Source organism: Eurypyga helias, unplaced genomic scaffold, assembly GCF_000690775.1.
Source record: "Eurypyga helias isolate BGI_N326 unplaced genomic scaffold, ASM69077v1 scaffold19700, whole genome shotgun sequence".
NCBI lineage: Eukaryota > Metazoa > Chordata > Aves > Eurypygiformes > Eurypygidae > Eurypyga > Eurypyga helias.
The window spans coordinates 9,625-33,270 of NW_010224134.1; the positions used below are offsets into that span (position 1 = coordinate 9,625).

A 23,646-nucleotide genomic window follows, 5' to 3' on the forward strand; every position below is an offset into this window, starting at 1 on the left:
TGTAACCTTGAAAACCCCGTAACGGGTTAGGTAGAAGCCTGAGAAAGTTTTGAGTGATGTTTTTTTCCCCCCTGTCCAATAGGCCGAAGCTGCTGCTGTGAAGGATATGTTGGAAGCTGGTGTACTAGACACATACCTTGGAAAATCCTGGGGAATCAAGCTGGCTACGAATGCAGCAGTAACCGTCCTGCGGGTGGATCAGGTAGGCTTACGCGCGATGTGGGCGCTGAACCGAAACCTTTCGCTCCCTGTGCAGAACACTAATGCAGAATACGTGAATCTTCCGGGAGCGCAAGCCATAAAAATACGATAATTGGAAAAGTGGTTTGTTTATTTCTGAAAGACAGGAAGCGGTCATGATCTGGAATGTTGCCGCTTCCACGGGAGTGCTATTAGTGGTTTCAGATTTTTTTAAGATCTGACCGTTGATACTTGTGTCCAGAAAGTTATCCCAGTTTTTGTAGGCACAAGATTTAACACAAGAAACCTCCTCCTGTATATTGTTTTTACATCACAATCCAACTTTTAGGGAAAACAGGGGTGTTAATCCTAATGACGACAATCTGAAGTTTGTGTTTTGGGGCACCGTAGGAAAAAACGTGTTTGCATGTAAAATTTCTCTAGATTATTATGGCAAAACCAGCAGGCGGTCCAAAAGCCCCTAAGCAACAAGGACACTGGGATAAGGATGACTGGCAAGATGAGCCTGAAAAATAGTACGCAGTGATCAGTGTTTCTCGAGCGGAGAGGTATCCATGTGTGAGCACATGCACGAGCGCATGGCCGAGTGCGCGGCAGGCCGTACCTTTCCTCAGGGCATGTGACACCGCTGCCAGACCTGTGCTGTGGCCACGTTTCTGTTTGTGCCTTTAGGAACAAGTTTCACCCCTAAAACTAACCTTGCCTCGACGGGACGACAGGGCGCGGCTTTAGTGTTAACTCGTGGCTGTAGCAAGTGCAGAGACGGAGCCTTTAACGTGGTCGGACTGGGGGACTTTACGCTTTTAGGGTGTGGTGTTCAGACTCAGTAACTGGGAACAGTAGCTGTGAGAGTTCTGCTGCTTCGTGTAGGTGCTCCTGGTAAACTGGCCGCTCGTTATCGTTGGCCAATTTGGCACTCGCTTCCTGTACATTAACCAAAGTCTTGCATGCAGAATTGAGGTAAAAGCCCGATTTTTGTTTATCAGGGCTCAGCTTCTGCCATTTTCAAGGAAATAAAACCCAACTAATCTGTGACCATCTCGGCGAGATGGATAATACTACTCACGGGCTTAGAGGCGGGAAGCTGCACGAATTCAGTAAACGCTGGCGGTCAGCGTTGCGCAGCGGTGGCTGGGGTGGGCGCAACTAACCTGACCTCTTTCTCCTTCCCTCTTACCTTCAAGATCATTATGGCAAAACCAGCTGGTGGTCCTAAACCTCCATCAGGAAAGAAAGACTGGGATGAAGACCAAAATGATTGAAGAATTTAAACTGTACTGAAGTGACACGACAATGTGGGTTTTTTAATACTGTGGTGGGAGCTTGTCACAGTGTTTTGCTCTGTTGCCTTTAAGTTATGGACTGTGTCCGACGGAGTGCAGGCCTTTGAACACTTCAATAAACGTACTCCCTGTCCAAGTGCTAACTGTCCTTTTAGTTGGACTGGGCGTGGTGTGGGGGTTCCCCGCAGGCGAACATGTGGGGGGGGTGAAAGCGTGTGGGTGTGGAGGCTGCCCGGGTGCTGCTCCTTCAGCAGGGCCAAGGCAGAAAGGGAGCTGAAACAGCTCAGGGGTTGGGATGAAGACAGGGAGGTCACTTGCCAACCACTGCCGCTGGTGAAATGGACTTCAGTGGGCAGAGAACTCACTTATTAACAATTAAAAATAGAGTTGGAGGGTGAGAAATGAGCAAAAACTAAACCACGTTCCCGTGTACCTCCTTCCCAGCTCAGCTGTGCTCCTTCACCCCCTCCTCCACTTCTTTCCCCCCTCTCTGAGTGGGCAGGGGCTGGGGAGGGGCGGTTGGGGTCTGGCCACAGCAGCTCCTCTGCTGCTCCTTCTGCACACTTTTCCCCTCTTCTCCTCTCCCAGGGTCCTTTGTGAGCTGCTTCAGCACGGGGATCCTCCTGATAGTCCATCAGGAACTGCTCCTGTGGCCCTCTGGGCTGAGGTTTCTGTCAGGGAAGCCTGCTTCCTGCTGGGCTGCGCTCTACGGACTGGGCCTCCTTCACGGCACACATCCACCTGCTCTGGCCTGGGAGTGGTCTGGGCAGGGCCCTCTCCAGGAGCCACAGGGGGACAGCCTGCTCCAGCCTGGTCTCTCCAGAGGATCCCTGCTGGGGTGCCTGGAGCTCCTCCTCCTCTCACTTGGATGCTGGCAGCAGGGCTGCTCCTCACACCTTTCCCCTTGCTGCCGGTGTTTTGCCCTTATGGAGGCTTGCCCTGTGGGGCTCAGCTGTGCCCGGCAGTGGATCGGTTCGGAGCCAGCTGTGTCCAGTGCCTCTCCCTAGAGGCCACACCAGCAGCCCAACCCAGTCTGACACCCGCACCCAGTACGGTGGATGAGCGAGACTGACCAGCCTGCTGCAGGGACCTGGTAGCTTCAGGACAGCATCAGCTGGAGTTGCTGCAGCCCTTTGTGCTCTGAACTGCGCTCCTTACCCAGTATTTGAGCGTAAAACGTGTAGATCTGAAACAATTCCGCAGGGCGGGGGCCCACGCCACATCCATTTTCGTTACGTGCCTCTATTCCAAACAGCAGCCAACTGCACCTCATTCTAACGGCCTTAAACGCTGAGCGGGGCGAGTTCGCACCATGCGGGGTGCTGGAATCTCTCGGCTGAAGCCCCCTGGTTAAGATTCTTCTTGGAAAGTAAACAGCTTGTGCTTCTCGGAGCAGCTTGAAAGGAAAACTGCGCTCGCAATTCAAGCCCCTTCAATAATTAATCCTTTGATTACTCTTGCCAGTGCTCCTCTGTTTCGCAGCCAGAAGGGAGTGGAAGGCTAAATCAGGTCTGGAACTGTCTTATGACTAAATAAGGCTGCCGTAGGACAGCTCCGCTAACGCTGGCGTTAACAGTTGGGTGCTGGTGTGGCTGAAAAATACACTCAGCAAGTTTTCAGGAGGATTGGCATACTGATGTAGGGCAGCTGCACAAGTGCTGCTGCTGCCGGCTCCGAGGGTAGCAGCAACACGTAAGGCTGCCCGTTCTCCTCGTAAGGTGGCCGTAAGAATGCACTGGATGTAAGCAGCTGCTGCTCCAGCACGGAGGAGCCAAGGTTTTTATTCATGTGAAACCCAAGGTTTCAAGCCCTGGCCTGCAGAGAAGAGGACTTTAAAGTTACGAGTCACTGTGGGACCGGTTTCCTTACCCCGCTGCAGCGCAGAAAGGCTGCACTGAAGTGCCTGTACGGAAAGGGAGAGAGAGCCGAGCTCTTGGCCTTGCCCAAACACCAGCTTAAGGTTCCCACACAAAAGAATTCCTAGAGAGTTGGCAAACTGAAGGCTCCTCTACTGGCCACAAACCAAGAGTGGAAAGAGACACGATGCCGAATTTGCCTCAGCCTGAAGCCATGTAGGAAAAAAACGGCTTCTTAGTTCAGAACCCAGTTCCAAAATACCCACAGAACAGATGATCGCCGAAATAACTACAGATCAAAATTATAGCTGGTCCCTTTAAAGTGAAAGGGTTGCTGACTAAGACGTATAGCACCTGCAGGAAACTAAATGTAGCAGTTTCTTGTCTGTGCCAAAACACACGTTACTCAACAGAAGCTCAAAGCTGTAATTCTGAAAAACCCTTTATTTAAAAGTAGTGAAAGCACTGGGAAAATTATAAGTTACCCACTTATCAGTGTGTCTAAGAAGCATAAAGTATATTCCCGCAGTTTGTATACAGTGGCTCCAACCTGTCAGCAACATGATTTGCAAGTCTCTGCCTTCTGTCAGGCCACTGGAAGGCGGCTGCACGTCCAAGAGGCCTTCACAGCAGCCGCTCGTAGAACAGGAGATAGGCTTGGGCGCTCAGCACTCTGGCTGCAGACACAGCTTGCACGTGGGTATCGCTGATGTGGAACCACTGCCCTTTCGCCGGCTCCGTTTCTGAAGCTGCGAAAGGAAGAATTCAGGAGGAAAAGTTACTGCAAAGGCTTGAAGCAATCAATCCTCTTACTGTTCTCCAGTACGAAATAATGGGTAAAATACTCCTAATTATTTACCTTGAGGAGATTGTCCTCGAAGGACAAGATCAGAGAGATGGTTGTTCATACTCCTCATCTTAGCATAAGCAGTGTAGTGCCCAGACCTCATCGTTCCACTGTGTTCAACAACTCCATACAGAGCGTACGGTACTTTCGTCTTCCCTTCCGCCACGTTCTACGAAAGCAACGGTTCAGGTGCGTCAGTCAGGTACGGGGTTTTAAACGAGGCCAGAACGCGAGCTCTTGGCTTGGCTCGCCGGCGGAAGGGAAGCTGGTCACTACAGAAGCACGCAGGCGCTGCAGCCAACGACCGGCGGCGCACACCGACTCGAGCACAAGTTGCACTTGCAAGTTGCCCCGTCTTACCACACAAAACAACCGCGGCTTGGCAAGCGTTCCGCCCAGATTCTGCTAAGCAGCTTAGCTGCGACAGCACGTTAGAACACGGGAAAAGGAGAATCTGATGGCTTTCCCACTTACTTTACATTTAGCCGTACAGAAAGGAGCCAAGTCTATCACTTCTGGAAACTTGATATGCCTGTTAACCTTCCGTAGATTAAATCCGGCCTTAAACAGACAAAGTGGAGGAAAACCCCATAACGTTAAGCATGCGAAAACCAGGCTTCGTTACTGTTTCAGATTAAAGTTTCAACAATACAAAATTAGTTTTACATTACACAAAATTTGGAAAAAGCAATACTGGTGGGTTTTTTCCTCCGATGCCCAAGTTTTTCCACCATCACCTCCTTGCCCCCCCTGTGCTGCAGTGCAGCACGAGTTAAAAGGGCTCTTCAACTCACTCTTATGGTAACTTCCAGGCAGCAAAAGTGGAAGAAGAATCAGCTCTGATGTCCTTATCCAGCTCCGAGGACATCTCTCGATTCTCAGATACTGTGAGATGCCTGAGCACCTAATCTTACATTGTCAAAACTGATGTAACTCCTACTCCCACCTTATTCTAACAATCTTCCAGTATCAAACCAGAAAACCAAAAGAAGATGACACATATTATTTCCTTAATCATGTTACAGTCTCTTGGAATACGCTACACATTGCCATTTTCTCTGTAAAACTGTATTTTGTCTACTCAAGACTCCCTTATTTTTCAAGCATTTTGACCAAAATATTGAACAGCTTTAAATTTAGAAGAGCTTTCTCCCAGACCCATTCCTTTCCTCTTTCTTTTTTGAAAAGCTAAAGCCCTAAATTAAAATTTTTCCCACAACTTGGAAATAGGCTAAGCCACTTTACTTCGGTGTCTATAAATAAGGCTTAAGTTGCACTGCTTTCCATTCATCCTTCTTCCTGCTTTTCCCCAGTAAGGCTCGAAATCCTCTCATTTCCAGTTCTACTGACCTATTTGTTTCCTTCATTTAGTAAGGGATCCCACTCCGCCTGTACTGGAATGTAAGAGTCCATGAGCTGCTGTAGTGGCAGGGAACAATTCATGCTAAGATACTCCTTCATGCAGTAAGCAGTAACAGCAGTGAGGGAATATATTGCAAGTAAGCTGACAAAACAGCGTTTTCCAAGTAACTAATGGAATATTCTTTCAGGAAAATACAGCCCAACTCCTCAAAGACTACAAAAACCAACACTGTGGACCAATGCCTTCCAAAACTTGGGAAAAAGAAACAAACCAGAACAGGCTTATAGGAAATGAAAATAGTCTAACTTTAGTTCTAAGCTGAGCTAGTACTGTGTGCATGTACACGTACTAAACTGGTACCACACACCCACACCCATTTTTTGCAGTATCAACCTGCCACTTACCTGTTGGAACCTCTTTAAGTGAAGAGTTAAGATTGGAGGAGCAAGGGAGATTAGCATCTGCTTTTTGGCATTAGTATAAACATACTTCTCACCTGCAGAAAAGAAAAACCACCAACGATCAACATCAACACAAATGTGACAGCAAGAATGTCTTCGTATTTTCACTGTTTAGATTATTACAACGTCATCTACTAAAACTGAGGAATCGAACATTCCCCTTTTCAACATCCTATCGGGTTACCCACTCCTCTTTGCCCACTCTTCCCCTCCAGCCCTGCAGCATTCGCTACCCAACCCTGTGAGTCACCACTGCGCTCCACTAAGAGCTTATGTTACTGCGTGAAAGGGGCGCTCACAGCCCGCCCGCTGGATACTGCTCCAACTGACCCGACTTAAAGTTACACAAACACCACTTTGGGGACATTTCCCCCTCCCCGATCCACCCAAGCAGCAGATAAGGACATATTTAAAGTTTTCTTTTAAAGGGTAATTTGCCATACTTTTCATGTTCTTCTTTGGTCCGTAATGTCTTTGCGTACACACGTCACAGAGGAGTTTATTGGTCTCGACAAGCTTTTCATTACGCGTAAACTGATATAAACAGTGATAGATTGACCCTTCTTCTGGGTTCAGATCTTCCCTGTTTGCAAGGGTACAGAAAGCCGTTCCTGGATCTTCGGTCGAGACTTCACACATCTTGAGGGGAACAGGTGGAAGATCATCCAAGGTACTCCCATCAGATTCAGCACTGGCACCCAAGTGCAGTTTTGAGAAGTCAGTAGCAAGCTCTTCCTCATCTTCATTTTCATCATCCTCCTCTTTCAAAGAGAGGCTGTCAAGGCCATTGACAAAAGGAGAATCTAACCCTTCCACAGGGAGATCCACGCAAGACTCACTTTCTTCACACTCTGATTCCGGCTTTCCTGTATTTTCACGCGTGCTCTGAACCCCTGTGCCATTTCCCTGTACACTCAAGTCTTCCTGAGTTAGGCAGGGATCTTTGCAATCATTCGGTGACTCCTCTTCCTGCTTCACATTGGGAGTTTCGGGGTTAATTTCTGCCTCTGATTCTTGGTTATACTCGACATCTTTCTCTGACTGTTTGGTTGCACAGAGATCTGTCAAGTGAAGCACCTTCCCCTGAAGTTTTTGCTGGCGGCGCTGGCTCTGCAAATTGGAACACAAAACACACCAAGTTTAAACGATACTCAGCATTTCCTACCATTTCCTTAATCAAAATTTTCATAGCATGCCACAGGTGCAAAGCGTGGGGGGGTTTGAATAATCTATGATTGAATGATCAGAGGTGATAAATTTAACCCATACTGAATTTATCCTCACTCAGATACAGTTCCCACTGTTCCTCATTACCTGGTATCTTCAAGATACAACTACTGATTCCCTTCCTATCTTCCCGATCCTTTCTTAGGTCTGTATTCTACAGTTTTGTGAATATTATTGCAATCAATGACTGGAGAACAGCTGTTCAGTACGAATTAATGCTGCTTCAGACAGGCAACGTTAAGTTCCACACTCCTCTGGATACGAGCTTATTCCCAGCACAGCAACTCCTAATAGCAAAGACGCAGATACAATCGGACTTTCCAGCTGCGCATTTGAGCGAGGAGAAATACTAAGCCGTCTCCTTCTCCTCTATCTAAACTGAGGAAGCCAAAAGAATTTGTTTTACCAGAAGCTGCGCGCACTACATTAATAAAAGTGAAACAGTTATTGAAACCAACCTTGGCTTGTTTTTTGGCCTGTTTCTTTGCTTTTTTCTGAAGGTGCTTACTTGTACCAGGGGGCTCATCTCTCTGCTTAAGGTAACAGTCATTGTTTTTATCCTCTTCATCTTCAGATTCCTTTTCTTTACTTTTTTTAACGTTTCTCTCATTTGTAATTTTTACTTTCTATAGAAAAAACAAAAAAAGGCAACAAACCAACCACAGAGTTAGAGATGTTATTGTTCTGAACAACAGAACAGTACTCCAAAGAACAGTGACTATAACATACAGCTAACTCATTTATCACTAACCCCAGTGATCGCAGAAGAGGAGTCTCACTCCAGAGGGAATCCATATGAAACAATGACTTGCAAAAGAAAAGGGTATGAAAAAGTAAGGCTATCAAGGCCAAATTCTGAACCTGTAAAGGGGCATGTTACCCCTGGCTCCCACAGATGTAAGTCTCATTGAATGTACTGAGCAGTAATGTTTTACGCAAGCAAAGACATTTTCAGTTGAACTACCTGCCACTGGATATGTTTGCTTCTGCTAAAACGGAATTTGTTCATTGCAGAAGTGGAAAAAAAGAAAAGCATTTAAGCACCCATGACTGTCGTGCCATTTAGTTCCGTTTCACAACAGTGAAGACGAATTGAGAAACACTGTTCATTTGCAACTCAAGTCTTCCACAACAGTGAAACAACATCGGAACATCCTAGATTATTCCCCAAGCCAATCTCTACTTTAGAAACATTAACTGACAAAGCAGGAAGATCACCAACTGACTCTCAGTGATCTTCCAAAGACAATTTATGAGCCACAACCTACAGGAATGACTCTCATGAAAATCTTATTCCCTACCTTTCTGGGCAAATTTATAATTTTAACTTTCAAAAGACACATTTAGGAAGAAGCATAAGTTCATTCCATAAAAATTATATAATAAAGTTGTTTTCACATAAGCAGATTAAAACAAAGCCAAAAAGCAAGCGCGTCCAATTTCTCACCTGATCGTCTAGTACGGGAAGCGACAAATCAAGGAAAGACTCATGGACCAAGGATACCTTTAAATGAACATTTAAGAGTCCAATTTAATTTTCTTTGGAAGTGCCTGGTTGCTGTCAATAGGCTTATTTGTATGTAGCTTTGTTTGTATTCAATGTATGCTTTCACTTGTGCGTACAAACGTAAAACACAGCTAATCTACATTCAGAAACAGCTATCCACGACCGAAGTGTAGCAGTCACATTACCACAGAAATAGGCAAGAAATACTTTTATAACTTCTAAGTTTTATAAATTCTTTTAAAAATTTCAGTTCGGTTTCAGAAATACTTTTACAAGTTTCAGTTTTCTAGTGGCCTAGGATGTGAGAACCCAACTTAGGGCCTACGAGATTGATATCCGCAATCTGTCACGACATTCATCCAGCCCACTCGCCAATACCCTTAATCACTTCATTCTCAAGATGCATTATCCCAATAGTGCCTCCTGTTTAAATATTTTCCTGGCAATCCCACGTTCATTACAGCGTGGGAAGGGGATAGACCTAATCACCAGATGAAAAAGGACACCTGGCAGCATGCTACTGGAAGCAGAACAATTCAGAGACTCTACAATTTGTACCAGTGAAAGATGTTTACCAGGAATCTCAGAATGAATTCTTATGGCTGGCAGAGGCAGCTGGCTGTGGCTGATCTTTCTCTGGAAGTCTTCCAGAAAGACTTTGGAAAAGTCTTTGGAAAGACTTTGGAAAAAGTTCCAGCCTCTCTGAAAAGCATGCAGCTAGTCAACTCTTAGAAGCGTATTAACTGAAGCAAACCTCTCCAATTTCACTTATTTCTACATATAGTTACTTTGGGGTTCTCCCGCAGGTTACATAAAATTGCACTCTAGGCTACTCAAAGCAGGCAGTTTACTTACGGTTCTGCATTCCTCACACATAATCGTACTGGTTAATTCTCCGCCAAAGATTCGATCTACAAAACTTTTTATTCCCTTTTTCTTTTCATATTCTGAGAATTGACAAAGTATATAGTACAGTTAATAATATTCCATATAATATACTAGCAACAATTTAGTTATTGCATACCAGACAAAGAGAACACGGTATGCGAGATGTGTGACGCAATGTGTTGGCCTGCTCCAGTTTCCTCAGGAAGCAGAGCAAGATTCTTATATAAGATTCTTTTGTGTATCAAAGGACTGGGGGAGAAAACATATTTGAAGATGACAATTTGACTGAACGAACCCCCCTACCACTTTCTCAGCTCAAATGCATTTCCCTGTTTTCTCAGAAGTACTGAATCCCAGTAAGAGTTCCTTTTTTCTCTCAGGACTTAAAAAAAACCTGTCCAAACCTAAAAAACAAGCACCAACTTTTGCTTGTATAGGTGTTCTACAAACAAAACCAAATTCCTCAAGTTACATTTTCAGTATAGCACATAGCCTGAATTTAACTTGCTCTTTACCTTCTAACCTAAGTCACATGGAAAAGTTTAAACACTCTTCTGTTCACTGGTTTGGGGTTTTTTTTATACTACTGTTCAGTGACAGTGGACTTTAAGGACTGAATAAATCATTACATTCATGTGCCGGTATTTTAATTTCTTAGCTAACTCCTGAATGATTAAACACTACCCAAGCATATTTTGACGTACGTATATAGAATCAGCTCTCTCTCAGACTGTTAAGGAAACGCACCACATTCAGTAAGCCATGGGGGCAAGCAGACTCACACTGCTGAGCCCTGCATTCCAGATACACAAGTATTCAAGATAGGGCATAAAGCTGTACAATTAAACATGTATCTTTCAGCAGCCCTGAGGAGAAGGTCTTGGGGGTACTGGTGGACGAAAAGCTGAACATGAGCCGGCAGTGTGCGCTGGCAGCCCAGAAAGCCAACCGTATCCTGGGCTGTATCAGGAGAAGTGTGGCCAGCAGGGCGAGGGAGGGGATTCTGCCCCTGTACTCTGCTCTGGTGAGACCCCACCTGGAGTGCTGCGTCCAGCTGTGGAGCCCCCGACATCGGAGGGATATAGAATGGTTGGAGCAAGTCCAGAGGAGGCCATGAAGATGCCCAGGGGGCTGGAGCACCTCTGCTATGGGGACAGGCTGAGAGAGTTGGGCTTGTTCAGCCTGGAGAAGAGAAGGCTCCGGGGAGACCTTATTGCAGCCTTCCAGTACCTGAAGGGGCTACAAGGAAGCTGGGGGGGACTTTTTACAAGGGCCTGTAGTGACAGGACAAGGGGTAACGGGTTTAAATTGAAAGTGGGGAGGTTTAGATTGGATATCAGGAAGAAATTCCTCCCGGAGAGGGTGATGAGGCACTGGAACAGGTTGCTCAGAGAAGCTGTGGATGCCCCATCCCTGCAAGTGTTCAAGGCCAGGCTGGATGAGGCTTTGAGCAACCTGGTCTAGTGGAAGGTGTCCCTGCCCATGGCAGGGGGGTTGGAACGAGATGATCTTTAAGGTCCCTTTCAACCCAACCCATTCCATGATTCTATGATTCAGTTGATACTATTAGCGCTACTTTGCATACTTGAATGAAGGCTTTAAATTATCACAGCAACAGCAACATGTATTTTACCTTTAATTTTCTTTTTAAGTTCTTCTTCATTTTGTTTGTTGGAGTCAGACACTGCCTTCAGTATTCCCACACTTATTTGCTGGAATTTTCAAAACGAATACACACTGTAAAATTTTCTAACTTAATTCAGTTAACTAGTTCATTTTATAAAATGTTTCAGATGGAGGAAAGAGTTTAACCTTCACCAGTTAAGAGAATCAATACAAACAACACAAGTGCCTGTAGGGACACAAAAACAGTTCCTGCAAAAAAACAACCGAGAAACAAGCCTGTAACCATCATGTTGCCATTTGTCCATAAGGAAATCAGTTTAAGCGTGAAATACTTTGCCAAATTAAAACTGGAAAAACACACCAAACCAAACCAAAATGCCAAAATCACGGTGAACTTTCAGGCATTTCAGAAACTAAGACAAAAGGACACTGCTGCCCAGTCCTACAGCTCTGTTGCTAACCTGCTCCAAGTGTGTGCTACAGGCAGCACAAACCACTCTACAGAGGTTGACATATCTCAGAGAGAATATTCTTTCTCCCCTCAGCAGAGGGGAAAGTCTTGGTCTGGGTTATGAAAAGTCAGCCATGAAGTCAGCACTCACTTGGATTTCCTCTGCTCTCATTCCATCAAGTAAGTAACGAAGCAGCTCATGACTGTCTTGCTGCTGATAACCTTTAAATCGTATTGCTCTGTTAAATGAAACAAGAATTATGAAGTATAACTGAACCTGAGATAGACAAAGTAATAACAGTTCATGTCAGACACAAAACAACAGTCTCAAGCATGTATGTATATATATAAATAAAAGCAACAAGTGTCTATATATGGTATTTTCTAAAAACATGAAGCTAGCCAATCAGAATGTGTCACTGAGTATCTTTCATTTTACTTCTATTCATTTACATTTTGCTCTTTATTTTCTTCTTTCAAAACCTGTTAATTATTATACAAATTTTATACGCTGTGATGTCAGCTCAAGGACAAAAAAAGGTGAGAAAAACTGACCTTCTTTTTAAACAACTAACAAACTTTTTTATACTCACTATGACATGCAATTGGACAGATACTCACTTTTTACAAACCTGAGCAAAAAGTTCCTTAGGAGTGACTACCCCTTTTTTTGCCTCTTGAATTTCTGTCAGGAACTGATACATGGCTAATGTCAAAGGACCTGGCTGATCTAGTTTTATCAGCTGAGGTTCCTGTTTTAAACAAAAGCAACAAAGTTGTTTTGCCTTAATTTGGTGACAGATCCTTCTGGAGCAAGTTTTTCCTTAATATAAACACTTCAGTTCTTGAAAACATTATTATAAATTAGAATACACAAAATTCCAAAATGGCAGCGATAACCTGACAAAAACAATCAACACGTAGTTTATCATGAGATGATACCGAAACACTGGGCTAAGAATAGTTAATTATTTATTGCTTATAGTTGCAATTCTGGATTTCTGGTTTTTATTAGAAAAAAACCCCCGCAATTTCTTAATATGCACAACCCTCCTTTCCCATCCCAATCCCTAACTGTAACGACAGGTATGTTATTTAAGTTAGCACTGCAGACATCATCTGGTTTCCTATTTTGCATTTAAACAAATGACACCATAGCAAAAGTTACACATTTCTGTCCTTTAAATAACTCGATCATAATGTACTCCTCTGACGATACTTAAGAGTACTGAATCACTGCTCTTTACCTTTGAATGAAAGGCCGCTGCTGACATCAGAAGCAGCTTTACGGTATTCGATGGTGAAGCTCCCACCAACTTCACATCTTAATCTTGTTAGTACTTAGCTGAAACAGCTTTAAAATCCAGAGATTATTTTTGCTTGTTTTTTTAACAGACTGGCAGGTCAAAACACTATGGAGGTCAAAGCATATATACCATGAATAGCTCAGGTGACTCGATTTTAACTGTTGTGCCAGGCATTTTAGCTTCTTTAAGCAGCTCCCTCAGGACTGGAGTTTGTGACAAATTCTGTAGAACACAAAAGAAATACTGATAACTGGGGAAACAAGAGGAAGGGAAGAAGAGTTCCACTGGTCATGGGATTCGTATCAACCAGGTCAGCAGCAATGTATTTTTCCCAAACACAGAACTAGAGTGGTAACTACCACTCTGGAAATTCTAACAGTGTTTAACAGTTAAAGGTACGTCCCATACAGCTAATGGGACTTTCACGTGTCCTCTTTATACATTACTTTAGATTGCAGAAACCTTAAATGAACTACCCTCCTTCTACAGACTGATCTTTTGACAACCTATTTACTAGTGCCTGTTTCTAAAATCAAGAGGTAAGAGGTCAGTAAGGGCGATGAGCCAGACTTTTTTTTTTTTAAACTAAGCTAGGAAATTGGCATGCTTAATCTGTGTCAGCAAAAGATGCCATCCCTCAAAGACAGAGCAGTTTGCTGTATCTCAGAGCAAGTCCGAACCTGCAGCTCCATTTCTTCTTACTCCTCTGGGCCAACACACTATTTTTAGAATGAACCGATCACTCTTGGCAGATAAAAATCGCATTCTAATTGTGTCATTGTACAATACTGAGGGTGGGGCTGTTGGGGGTTGTTGGTGGTTTTTTGCTATTCAAAGTTTTTGAAAAAGCAGCAGTAATTAGCATACCTGCATCACTGCATTAAAGAAACATGTATTCCCCAAATTACTAAGTCCCTTCACAGTCACTTCCGAGTTAGTACTTGAATGAGAATTCTCTTCTTTAAGCGAGCCTTCTTTTTCTTGCTCATTTTTGCTGTCTTTTTCTACTTTTTTATTTTCAAATTCTTTGTTCTCTTGTTTTTTTCCTACTGAAATAATAACAAAAGACATACCATATGTTAACCCAGTAACAGGGAATGGGCTGGCCAAATGTTACTAGAGGCAGCAACAATCTACAGTGTTTAGAACTTAAAACATGTAATTATATAATTCATACCAGAATTGTATAAATGTAACACTACTGGTTTAGGTTCTTAAACTGCCTAGGTAACAGGAGTTAAAAAAGAAACAAAGCAAAAGATAACCAAACCAATCAGGAAATCCCTGAAATGCCATTTCAGATCACACATTTTAAACACGCCACTTGGCCCACAAGCCATTCACGCCAACAATCTCTGAAACTCTGCATGCGTTACCCGAAAATCCATTCCTGTTGCAAAACTACCTATTTTAGGGCTTTATACAACATCCAGTGAGATAGCATATCCCTACTGACATGGCACTATTGTCTGAAATGAAACGCACAGGCCTCCCACTGTCAAAGCATGCTCATGTTCATTTCATCAACCTAAACAGATGAAACAGGAAGGTTTATATTCTTCAAGGCACGTTAAAGATATTTTTGTGCATAGCTCAAAATGTCAATGACTTGCTTAATAAAACCATAAGGGGATTCCAGGTAATTTTCAGAACAACACCCACTTGGGTTCTGCCAGTTCGGCAGTCCACCGTTGGTAAGGTTTCTGATAAACAGGGCTGTGAGCCAAGACTAACTTCAAAATAAAGTAATGCCAGCTCAGAGAATGCAAGGAAACCAGACAATACAATCTTTGCACATGGACAAGAAACTAAGGGATGGACAACAACTGCACCCCGGTATTCATCCGGTTTTGCGTTCAAATCTGAGAAGAAAATTCTGGCAATGAATATGAAGTTCAAATACTGGACATAGAGAAGCTACGTCTCTGGGAAATACTGACCAGAACCACTCACAGATTCTGACCCCTGAGGGAAAAACGCAGCTGCTTCCTGAACAAATATTCAGAGAGCGCCACTTGGGCACTGCTGGATGGTTTTTGAGCCCAAGGGTCCTACGACTTCACCCAAATGTAGGACAGTGTTGGAATTTTTGATAGCCACAGCATTTATGTTGATATGAAAATTCTTTGAAGTTTTCTAGTGGAAACACTTTGTACAAAACCAGTTTTGCCGGGTTTTGTAGGCAGACTGCAGGCTGAACACACCACTTTAGAGCTCTGAATGCACTGCAGCCACCTATACTAAATGTACGTACCCAGCAGACAAATCCTCTTGCACATTCCTTCCATCAGGAAATGTGCTGCAACAGCTGGAGATTTAGTCATTCCAGCTGATACACTCACAAATACCTACAGAAACACTTTAAAAAAAAAATCAAATTATCCTTAAACGACAATTTTCCTTCGGATCAAAACATGAATAAACACAGCACGTCTGCATACTAAAAGTCAATTCCTTACTCACAGAACAACTGAACATCAAATTAAAAAAAGGGTCAGAGTAAAATTATATTTTTTTCCTTCTATTCCTGTATTTGTGGTCTGTAAAAGTTTAGGGAACACAGAACAAAATCTTGGTCCAATTAGATCGATAGGCTAGGATGTTACTTAGGTTATAAGAATTCTGACAAAGGAAAAGAAAGGAAGAAACTCTCTTTTTACTTAACCATAAGGTGCTTCGAAAGTTAAATCTAATTTAGTGTACATTCTTGATTTACAATACTGTCCCCTACATTAAAGGGACTTTCTTATTTGCTGTATCTGTGCTATAGACACTTACCTGTACGTGATGAGTCAGTACAAACTTGTTTTCTAACAAAATCCACAGTCTGACCCAATCGGGTTGAAGTATTATAAGGGACTTCATTATCACACATGTAGCACCTGTCTCGGCATGGCCCCCGCCCCCCCAAAAGAAAAACAATTAATCTTTTATATTCTTTTATTGTTTAAAAATCCTGAAGTATTTGTTTGATGCAATTCATTACATTAAGTTATAAAATGACAAGATTTATTTTAAGATTTCAAAGTCTTAGAGAGGAGTTAGATCTACTGCTGATCAAGAAAAAGTTTAAAAATGTTCTTTACTAAATTATTTCAGTGACTGGAGGTTGCAAGTTACAAATATAAATTAGACCCTTAAAAAATGTGCTTAGAAACCCAGTCTGTAAGAAAAATAAAAGCAGGGAAATTTTTGCCAAAAATCAAGAAACTAAGGTATTAGTTCCTAAAATCATTCCCTAAAGGAAATGACTGAGAAATGTTATGGCATGGAAAAATATTCTGAGTATTCTAGTGAAGTACTTTACTATATTTAAATTGGATAAAGAATAAACCAATGCCCTCCATTAGTCCTGCACGCTTTTATTTGCCCTTCCATTGCTGATACAAATCTATTTGCCTCTTTAAGAGCCAAGAGCTGCATGGTTAGGCCACTAATCTGTTTTAAACAAAACTCTGAGAAAAGCTGCAGTGACAAAGGCTCAAGGAGTAAAATTCTGCCAGACACATACAGCCAGCCAAAGGGGAGTTGTTTGTATTGATCTCGCAGTTCTGCCCAATCAGCTCTTTGAAGAGGTGACAAAAGGCGCTGAAGAGAATGCAAATACTTCCGCACTTTGAAACATACCAATTACAGTTCCTAGGCACAAATGCATTTAGCAGATTTCAGGATTACCACAAACCAAACTCTATTTGCTGATTTAAAGGAAGCTGAAGTCTGCAGCAAAGTGCTTTCCTAAATCTTTATCATCCCTGTGTGAATGTGAAATGCAATTTTCACATTTCTTCATGTCTCACTGAAAAAAAAAAGTCTCAGTCTTTGGATCCCTGAGTATGTGTTTATTGTCTGAGTAATTATAAAAATAGGCATTTCACTCCTGGAATAACAGATGATAGTTAGTTCCATGGGCAATTTTTAACATCATAACCTTTCATCCATTAAAAATGTTTATAGGAAGCCTGGAACGAAACAAGGCATTGGAAAGAAGTTTTTTTTCAACAATGGCTGCTTGACCAGTGAGGGAGAAACATGAAGTAGATCCAACTGCTAAGTCTTGCCACTGCTGCAAATACATAGAATAGCACTTCTTGTCACCCCAGAAGAGCAGAACTTAATGAATTACTAGAATTCTCCTCTTTCATGTCCAAAACATTTTAACTATTTACAGGTACTAATCAAGTCCAATTTCAACCATATATGCATGCACACTATAGAGGGATTTATTCATACTTTCATAGTGCTCATAAATTCTGATCAAAAAGGCTTTTGCTTTTACATACTAAGTCCACTGTGAAATACAGTTCTTGACTGCAGGTTTGATTTATAACAAAAATTTATACCCAATATATTAATCTCTGAATAATTTCTTGTGCAATTTTGTATAACCAAGACATTCTAGAAAGAAGCATAGTATCTTGCTTAGACGACCTCCTCTCATTCATAAGTACTTTGATTTAAAAGCTGCACAAGATAAGAACTGAAAAACTTAAGCCCTTTAAAATCATAATTTTAAAACATTTAGATTCACAAAAATACGTTCACCAGTTAATTAGCAATGCATCACTGAGGTCCATTTCCATTCTAGAGTTCAATAAAAATACTGATCATTGCATATAAGAGTGTTAAATATGTTCAAGAGATAATGTTACATGAAATTAACATAATGACAAATAGTAAGTTTTAAAAAAGGTTAAGAGTTTTCATTTTGCTTTGTAACGTAAGGCAGAGTATTCCTGTACGTCACAGCTCGGGGAATTAAGGTTGCCCCTTATATAGTAACGTGCTTTAAAGAATATTAAAAAATATTCCTTTCAGGAAAATTCCTTTTCAGAGAAGGAAATACTACCAGAGAGATGGAATTTGTATCAACTGATCCAGAAGCACCCTGTAATTCTACAGTTGCGCTCCTCAGCTATACATAGGGCATTAGCAGTTTGTATTTATTGGGAAAATAAAAGTAAGTTTGTCACTAACTGCATCAGAAAGCAGCTTCTCCCAAGGCTGAAAGTTAAGATTTAGAGCTACGTGACACACGTTTGTACGTCAGTATTCTGACCAAGCAAAAGCAGTAAAATATAAAGCCAACCTCATTTACTAGTTGGTCAACTTCAATTACGAAAATTTTCCAGCTACAAAGTTTAAAAGTAACATTTACTTAGCAAATCTCAGCGAAGACTGCTGGTAATTGTGTGTGCGTGGGAACGCTTTATAAATTTCTGGAGAGAAGTCCTAGAAATCAACAAGAAAAGAAACCACAAATTATACCCCAGCCTCTGTTGCCCTCTAGCTGCACAATGTGTCTGCTTCTTGACAAACTCACCACACACTCCAGTTGTCCAAACTGAGAACCAAACAATGGGGATCTGATCTCGGCGTTGTATAATGCTTTAAGGCATGCTGTTCTTGAGAGTTTCTGCCACAGCCCTGTAAGGTCGATAACCAGAAGTGTCACAAAATCCAGCTGACTATCAATGAAACAAAGTCAGAGTATCGACAAAGGATTAAAATGAAAAATGATTAATAGTGTTAAACTTATTAGGATACCAGGGTCTCTATTTCAAGACAATTATTTCTGGAGAGAGAGAAGTAACTTACTGGGTACAGAATAACTATAGAGCTGCTCGAGGACCAAACATCTAATTTACAAATTCCAGAACAAACCAGAACAAAGCCAAAAACCTCTTCAGCAGGCATAGTTTCATAGTTTCTAATTCTGTATTAGTTTAGTATATTAATGTTAGCACAAGATCTTATTGTAAAAAACACAAATTAGCAGCATTAACAGCAATTCTTATTTTCTTAGCAAAGTAATTTGGACTTTCTAGGAAAATTAAATACTCAGGATGGTGTTTTAGCCTTAGGTCTGGAAATGCCTTTCTGCCAAGCTTCTAAGTATTTCGTCTGCAATTCAGAGCAGACATTCTGTCACACTAAAGCATATAAGATCATTTATGTAGCACCACATTTAAAATAAGAGTGAATACAAGAGGTTAATTAGAAGCTCTCTTGTCCCGACTACATTACGAGGCACTTGAAGACATTAAGACAAATTCACAAGAAAATAAGAGATACCCTATGGCCACATTTTAGACATAACCATATCGAAGGGCTTTCGTCGGTCTCCTCCTTAGACTTCTCTTCTGTCTTATTGTCCACCTTGCAGTCCTGACAAACATGCCATTCCACATTCAGCAGTGCCTTTTTCAGATGACCCTGCTCCAATCCTTTACGAACATGCTTGCACACAGATTCTACAAAATAAAAAGCACAAGAAGGATGTAGGTATCATAACAAATGTGAATGTCTCTAAGCTTCTAAGACCCAGGCAGCAATCCAGAAGCTAGGATTGCCTTTCTAGAGTCAAAGAAACATTAACAATTTATCAGAAAGAAACCCTTTGTTATCCTAATTCACAATCTGGGGATATCGTTGCTGCATCCTAAACTACCGTATTACTAAAAAAAAAAAGTATCACTCAAATCTACATCTGGTCAGAGGAGTTGATGAAACCTTTGGATACAAACCCACCTACTGTGCCAGGCTGTGGGCTTGTATTAGTGTGGCCTTACGATTCCCACACCTCCCAGGGAGCAGCCACAGCCTACTGCCATGGTTCCCAGTCACCAACGCAGCACCTGACTGGCCTATAAAAGTGAAGATTACGGAGGTTACGCTTCCAGCTGAGCTGCCTCAGTGAAATTATGCAGCTTTACATTAAAAACCAAATGGCAGACATCCTACCCCAACCATTATCACTTTGGACTACAATACTACACCCTGTGTGGAGATGCACCTTCTGGGCCTGGTGCAAACCCCATCTATTTAACCGCATTCTGCTAAGAATGGTTACACTGAGAACAGTTGCTGAGTCACTGTCAGGAGGTTAATTATCTTATGTCTTTTCTTGTTTCATTGTTAAGGTTGTAGTTACGCTGTCACTTGAGTGACGAGAAGCTGCCTGGAAGCTTAAGTCATGCATAGAGAAACTGTGATTGGCAGACAATGCATCTGCAAACTGATTCAAGTTCTTCCAAATAAAAGGTGAGGAACATATTTTTCTTTTTTTCCACACTGTAGATTTCTAAGACCATTAGCTTCACCAGCCTACAATGCTTCATTATTTGCAGTTACAAATACCTAAATTTGCAAATACAGGGTCAGAGATCTGAAAGCATAAAAAGTTACCTCAAAAGTCAAAAAGCAGAGTAAACAAACCCATGCTAAAAGTTATGTACTTAATTCGTAAAAAAAAAAAAATTAAATCACATTTTTGTAAAACTATTATTGAGAAGAATTACACAGCTTTTTACATAATTCACCTGTCTTGAGTCCTTTGCTACAGAGGTTCTTTTATTGCTTAGATAGCATAACAGCTCTCAATCTGTCTTTGCTGAGGACCATATGCAAAGATTACAGCCTCAAGATAGCAAACTTTTCTTGCCATGAGGTGAAACAGGTGAAAAGTTCTGTTTCTTTCCAAGATTATAGGATTTTACCACAGTGCAAATGCTAGCCACTAAGAGCGAAATACACATTTGGATGCATCCATTAAGCCTTTTTAAAAAACACAAGCTTTATCTGCAACCTCAAAATTGTCTTTTTTAAACAAACCTTTTGTATATTGGCCACTACTATTGCAGCAGGATTATTCACAGTGATCATTCTAAGTTTACATTTGTGGCTTTACAGGACTTTGTTGGGGTAAGCCAGCCTATTTTTAGGCAAAGAGCGAGATGCCATCAGCATCTGTACTGTCACCGATTTATCTAGTGGAGAAAAAATGAGAAACAGTCACAGCAGACATCGATCTTGACTCCAGGGGAGAGAAGGGGTGGGGCGTGGTCGGGGAAGCTAAACACCCACAAGAGACAGAAGCTATCACAAGACCAGCAAAACCGGGAAACTAAAATAAACTTGAATTTAAAACAAACGGGCCATCACAGTGCTTTACAGCACAAGCGAAAACAAGACCTAAAATAAACAGGGTAAACAAGATAAATAAAATTACACAGGGGTGAGAACCAGTACAGCTAGAAGGATAACATGAACTATCTGGGATTAGGGACGATTAGAAACAGAAGGTGAGGAAGAGAGATTTTAACCAGAAAGCACCATGACTAGAGTGCTGAGGTGTCAAGGGCCAGTATTGTTAGTTGCTAGTGTAAAGACAAATGGTTTCACAGTAATATTTTAATCACAATCTTTATTTTTATGATTTATTTACTGCCCAGAGAAGTTGTGGATGTCCCATCTCTGGAAGTGTTCAAAGCCAGGCTGGATGAGGCTTTGAGCAACCTGTTGTAGTGGAGGGTGTCCCTGCCCATGGGAGGTTGGAACTGGATGCTCTCTACAGCTGCCTGAAAGGAGGTTGTAGGGAGGCGGGTGCTGGTCTCAGGACAAGAAGAACTGGCCTCAAGTTGCGTCAGGGGAGGTTTAGATTAGATATTAGGAAAAACTTCCTTACTGAAAGTGGTCAGGCACTGGAACAGGCTGCCCAGGGAAGTGGTGGAGTCACCATCCCTGGAGGTGTTCAAGGAGCACATAGACATGGCCCTTGTGGACATTGTCTAGTGGGTATGGTAGTGTTGGGTTGGTGGTTGGACTGATGACCCTATAGGTCTTTTCCAACCTCAGTGATTCTGTGATCTTTAAGGTCCCTTACAACCCAAACCATTCTGTGATTCTATGAGTCTATTTGCTGAAGCAAGAATCTTCTGCAACAAAATCTTCATTAGGAAAACGCTACTTAAACTTGTCATGAAAGCTTAGAAGCTGACCCTACCAACCCTTTATATTCTGAGGAATTTTATATGATTTGATATGATCTGTGTACCAGTGAAGAATGGCGTGTTTGAGTTTTTTGAAAATCAGAAAATAATCCTAGTTTTCAAGACAGGGTTGTTATTCTCTAGCATACTCAGAAAAGTAGCGACACTAATGTTTCTTGGTAGACTTCAATTTCAATGATACAAACCCACACTTTGTAAATGAGACTTCAAAACCAAAGACTAGCGTAAAGGCCTTCTAACACTGTATGAGTTTTCAAGCCCTCTTTAAGGTTAAAACAAACATTAGGACCACAGACTTCTTTGAGGAAAAATACCCAGCATATCCGGAGACTCATCCAATCGTGCAGTTTTGCCTTTGATGCGTTTCTTTCCCATATTTGTAGTCTGTAATTTTCCTTACATGAAACAGTGACCTAGCAAAGAAAACAGTAATTTAGAAGGTAAGTTTTGGTTTTACTTGTTCACTGCTAAACAATAAATTATTTCTATGGCCAAGATGTCCCTTGAGGTGAATTACCTTGGTTTAATTTGACATTTTCAAAAGAAAATAAATGAATTCTACTTCAACATGAAACAATTATAACTATTGTAGAGGCTAGATCACAGTATGAATTATAAAACCAAAATTATTTAAAACCTTAAATTAAAAGCATTGCAGAAAATAACAAGATGGGAAACGTAAGTACCAAAAATCCCGTAAACCTTTAGGACTTGTACTTTAACTAACAACACATGGATTTGGGAAAAAAGAATTGGGTTTGTCCCAATTCAATCTTGAAATTTTTTGCAATTACAATCTTTCAGTTTACTGTAAATTCCTTGTATCTTTGATGAAGTCTGACACACACACATACTCTAACATATCTGAAAACATACAGACAATGGGAGATCCCGTTTTTCAGTTTCTTCACTGGGGAAGATTTATCATTACGTTCCAAACATATCAAGCAAATAATTCAGATGGGTCTGTTATATGGTATGCCTGTAAACCCTTCTAGCCAAGAGTGATCCACCAAATCTAATGACCCTAAACCAAGAGCAACCAATGCCAAACAGTTGGCTGCTGCACATATGATAGGTCATTTTTAGCTTCTAGTCTATAGCCCCTGTACAGCCCTGTCCCTCGTGTCACAAAAGATCATTCAAAAAGATCAGTTAAACTTAAAAATCAACATACACCATACAAAGAAAACATGCAAACTAAAAGAGTTCAAAATCAAGCCTCTGCAGTCTCATGCAGTCTTTGCAGACTAGTCTAACGCTGCTGTCCACCCTCCACAAAGACACATCAGCACTAAACCTGATTTGTATCATCCATCCTTTCAAAACCATTTCTTAGCTCATACTCTGCTGCACACCAGCCACAGAGAACAGGTGCCAGCTTGGAGCTGTCACAGCTGAAAAATGAAGCCTGCCCAAGAGAGTATGAGAGAAACTGAGCTGGGAAGAGTTTAGGTATGACACCCACTGAGGACTTTTTGCACAAAAAAGCCTTTTCAAAGCATGCTTTTAGGACACGTTACCCAATTTTTAAATGATGGAATTTTTAAACTTCAAGAGTGGAACGACCAACTTTTGCAACTTAGCACTCAATTTGTTCAGAAGAAGAAACAAAAGTTGATCCAACAAACTCCGGCCACAGTCAGCAAAGAGTTACAACATTTGATCTTACGTGAACAGCTCTAAAGCATTAGAATCCTTCCTAAATTGACTTTACTCCTGCCAGGAAGACAGGACAGCATGAGCACATGTAGCTGTCAGTGTCACCCATGCTGCGTCTGGACAGACTTGTCCGACAGGCTCTTCACCAGCCCTTTCCACGGAACAGCCCACAGTAGGG

General features: G+C 41.8%; 2 protein-coding genes across 4 annotated transcripts in view; one reads left to right on the forward strand and one right to left on the reverse strand.

Moving 5' to 3' along the window:
• Positions 1–1,616, forward strand: part of CCT8 (chaperonin containing TCP1, subunit 8 (theta)) — a 9,960-nt gene extending 8,344 nt beyond the window's left edge. For both annotated transcript variants that reach the window (XM_010160624.1, XM_010160631.1), the window contains 2 exons: positions 83–202; positions 1,386–1,616. In XM_010160624.1, the coding sequence (XP_010158926.1) occupies positions 83–202; positions 1,386–1,463 (198 nt within the window). In that variant the 3' untranslated portion in view covers positions 1,464–1,616. The remainder of the gene's footprint in view (positions 1–82; positions 203–1,385) is intronic.
• A 2,348-nt stretch (positions 1,617–3,964) lies between these two features.
• USP16 (ubiquitin specific peptidase 16) lies at positions 3,965–22,181 on the reverse strand. 2 transcript variants are annotated; one of them, XM_010160652.1, is made up of 17 exons: positions 22,121–22,181; positions 19,090–19,268; positions 18,338–18,441; positions 15,796–15,899; positions 13,885–14,063; positions 13,147–13,239; positions 12,332–12,462; positions 11,862–11,949; positions 11,267–11,345; positions 9,601–9,692; positions 8,686–8,742; positions 7,697–7,864; positions 6,455–7,121; positions 5,955–6,046; positions 4,662–4,748; positions 4,200–4,356; positions 3,965–4,089 (listed from the first exon to the last, which is right to left on the reverse strand). In XM_010160652.1, the coding sequence occupies exons 1-17, from the start codon at positions 22,179–22,181 to the stop codon at positions 3,965–3,967; spliced, it is 2,463 nt and encodes an 820-aa protein (XP_010158954.1). The 2 variants fall into 2 exon arrangements, with proteins under 2 accessions (XP_010158954.1, XP_010158946.1); XM_010160644.1 differs by having other exon boundaries at positions 13,885–14,066.
• Positions 22,182–23,646: the final 1,465 nt, after the last annotated feature.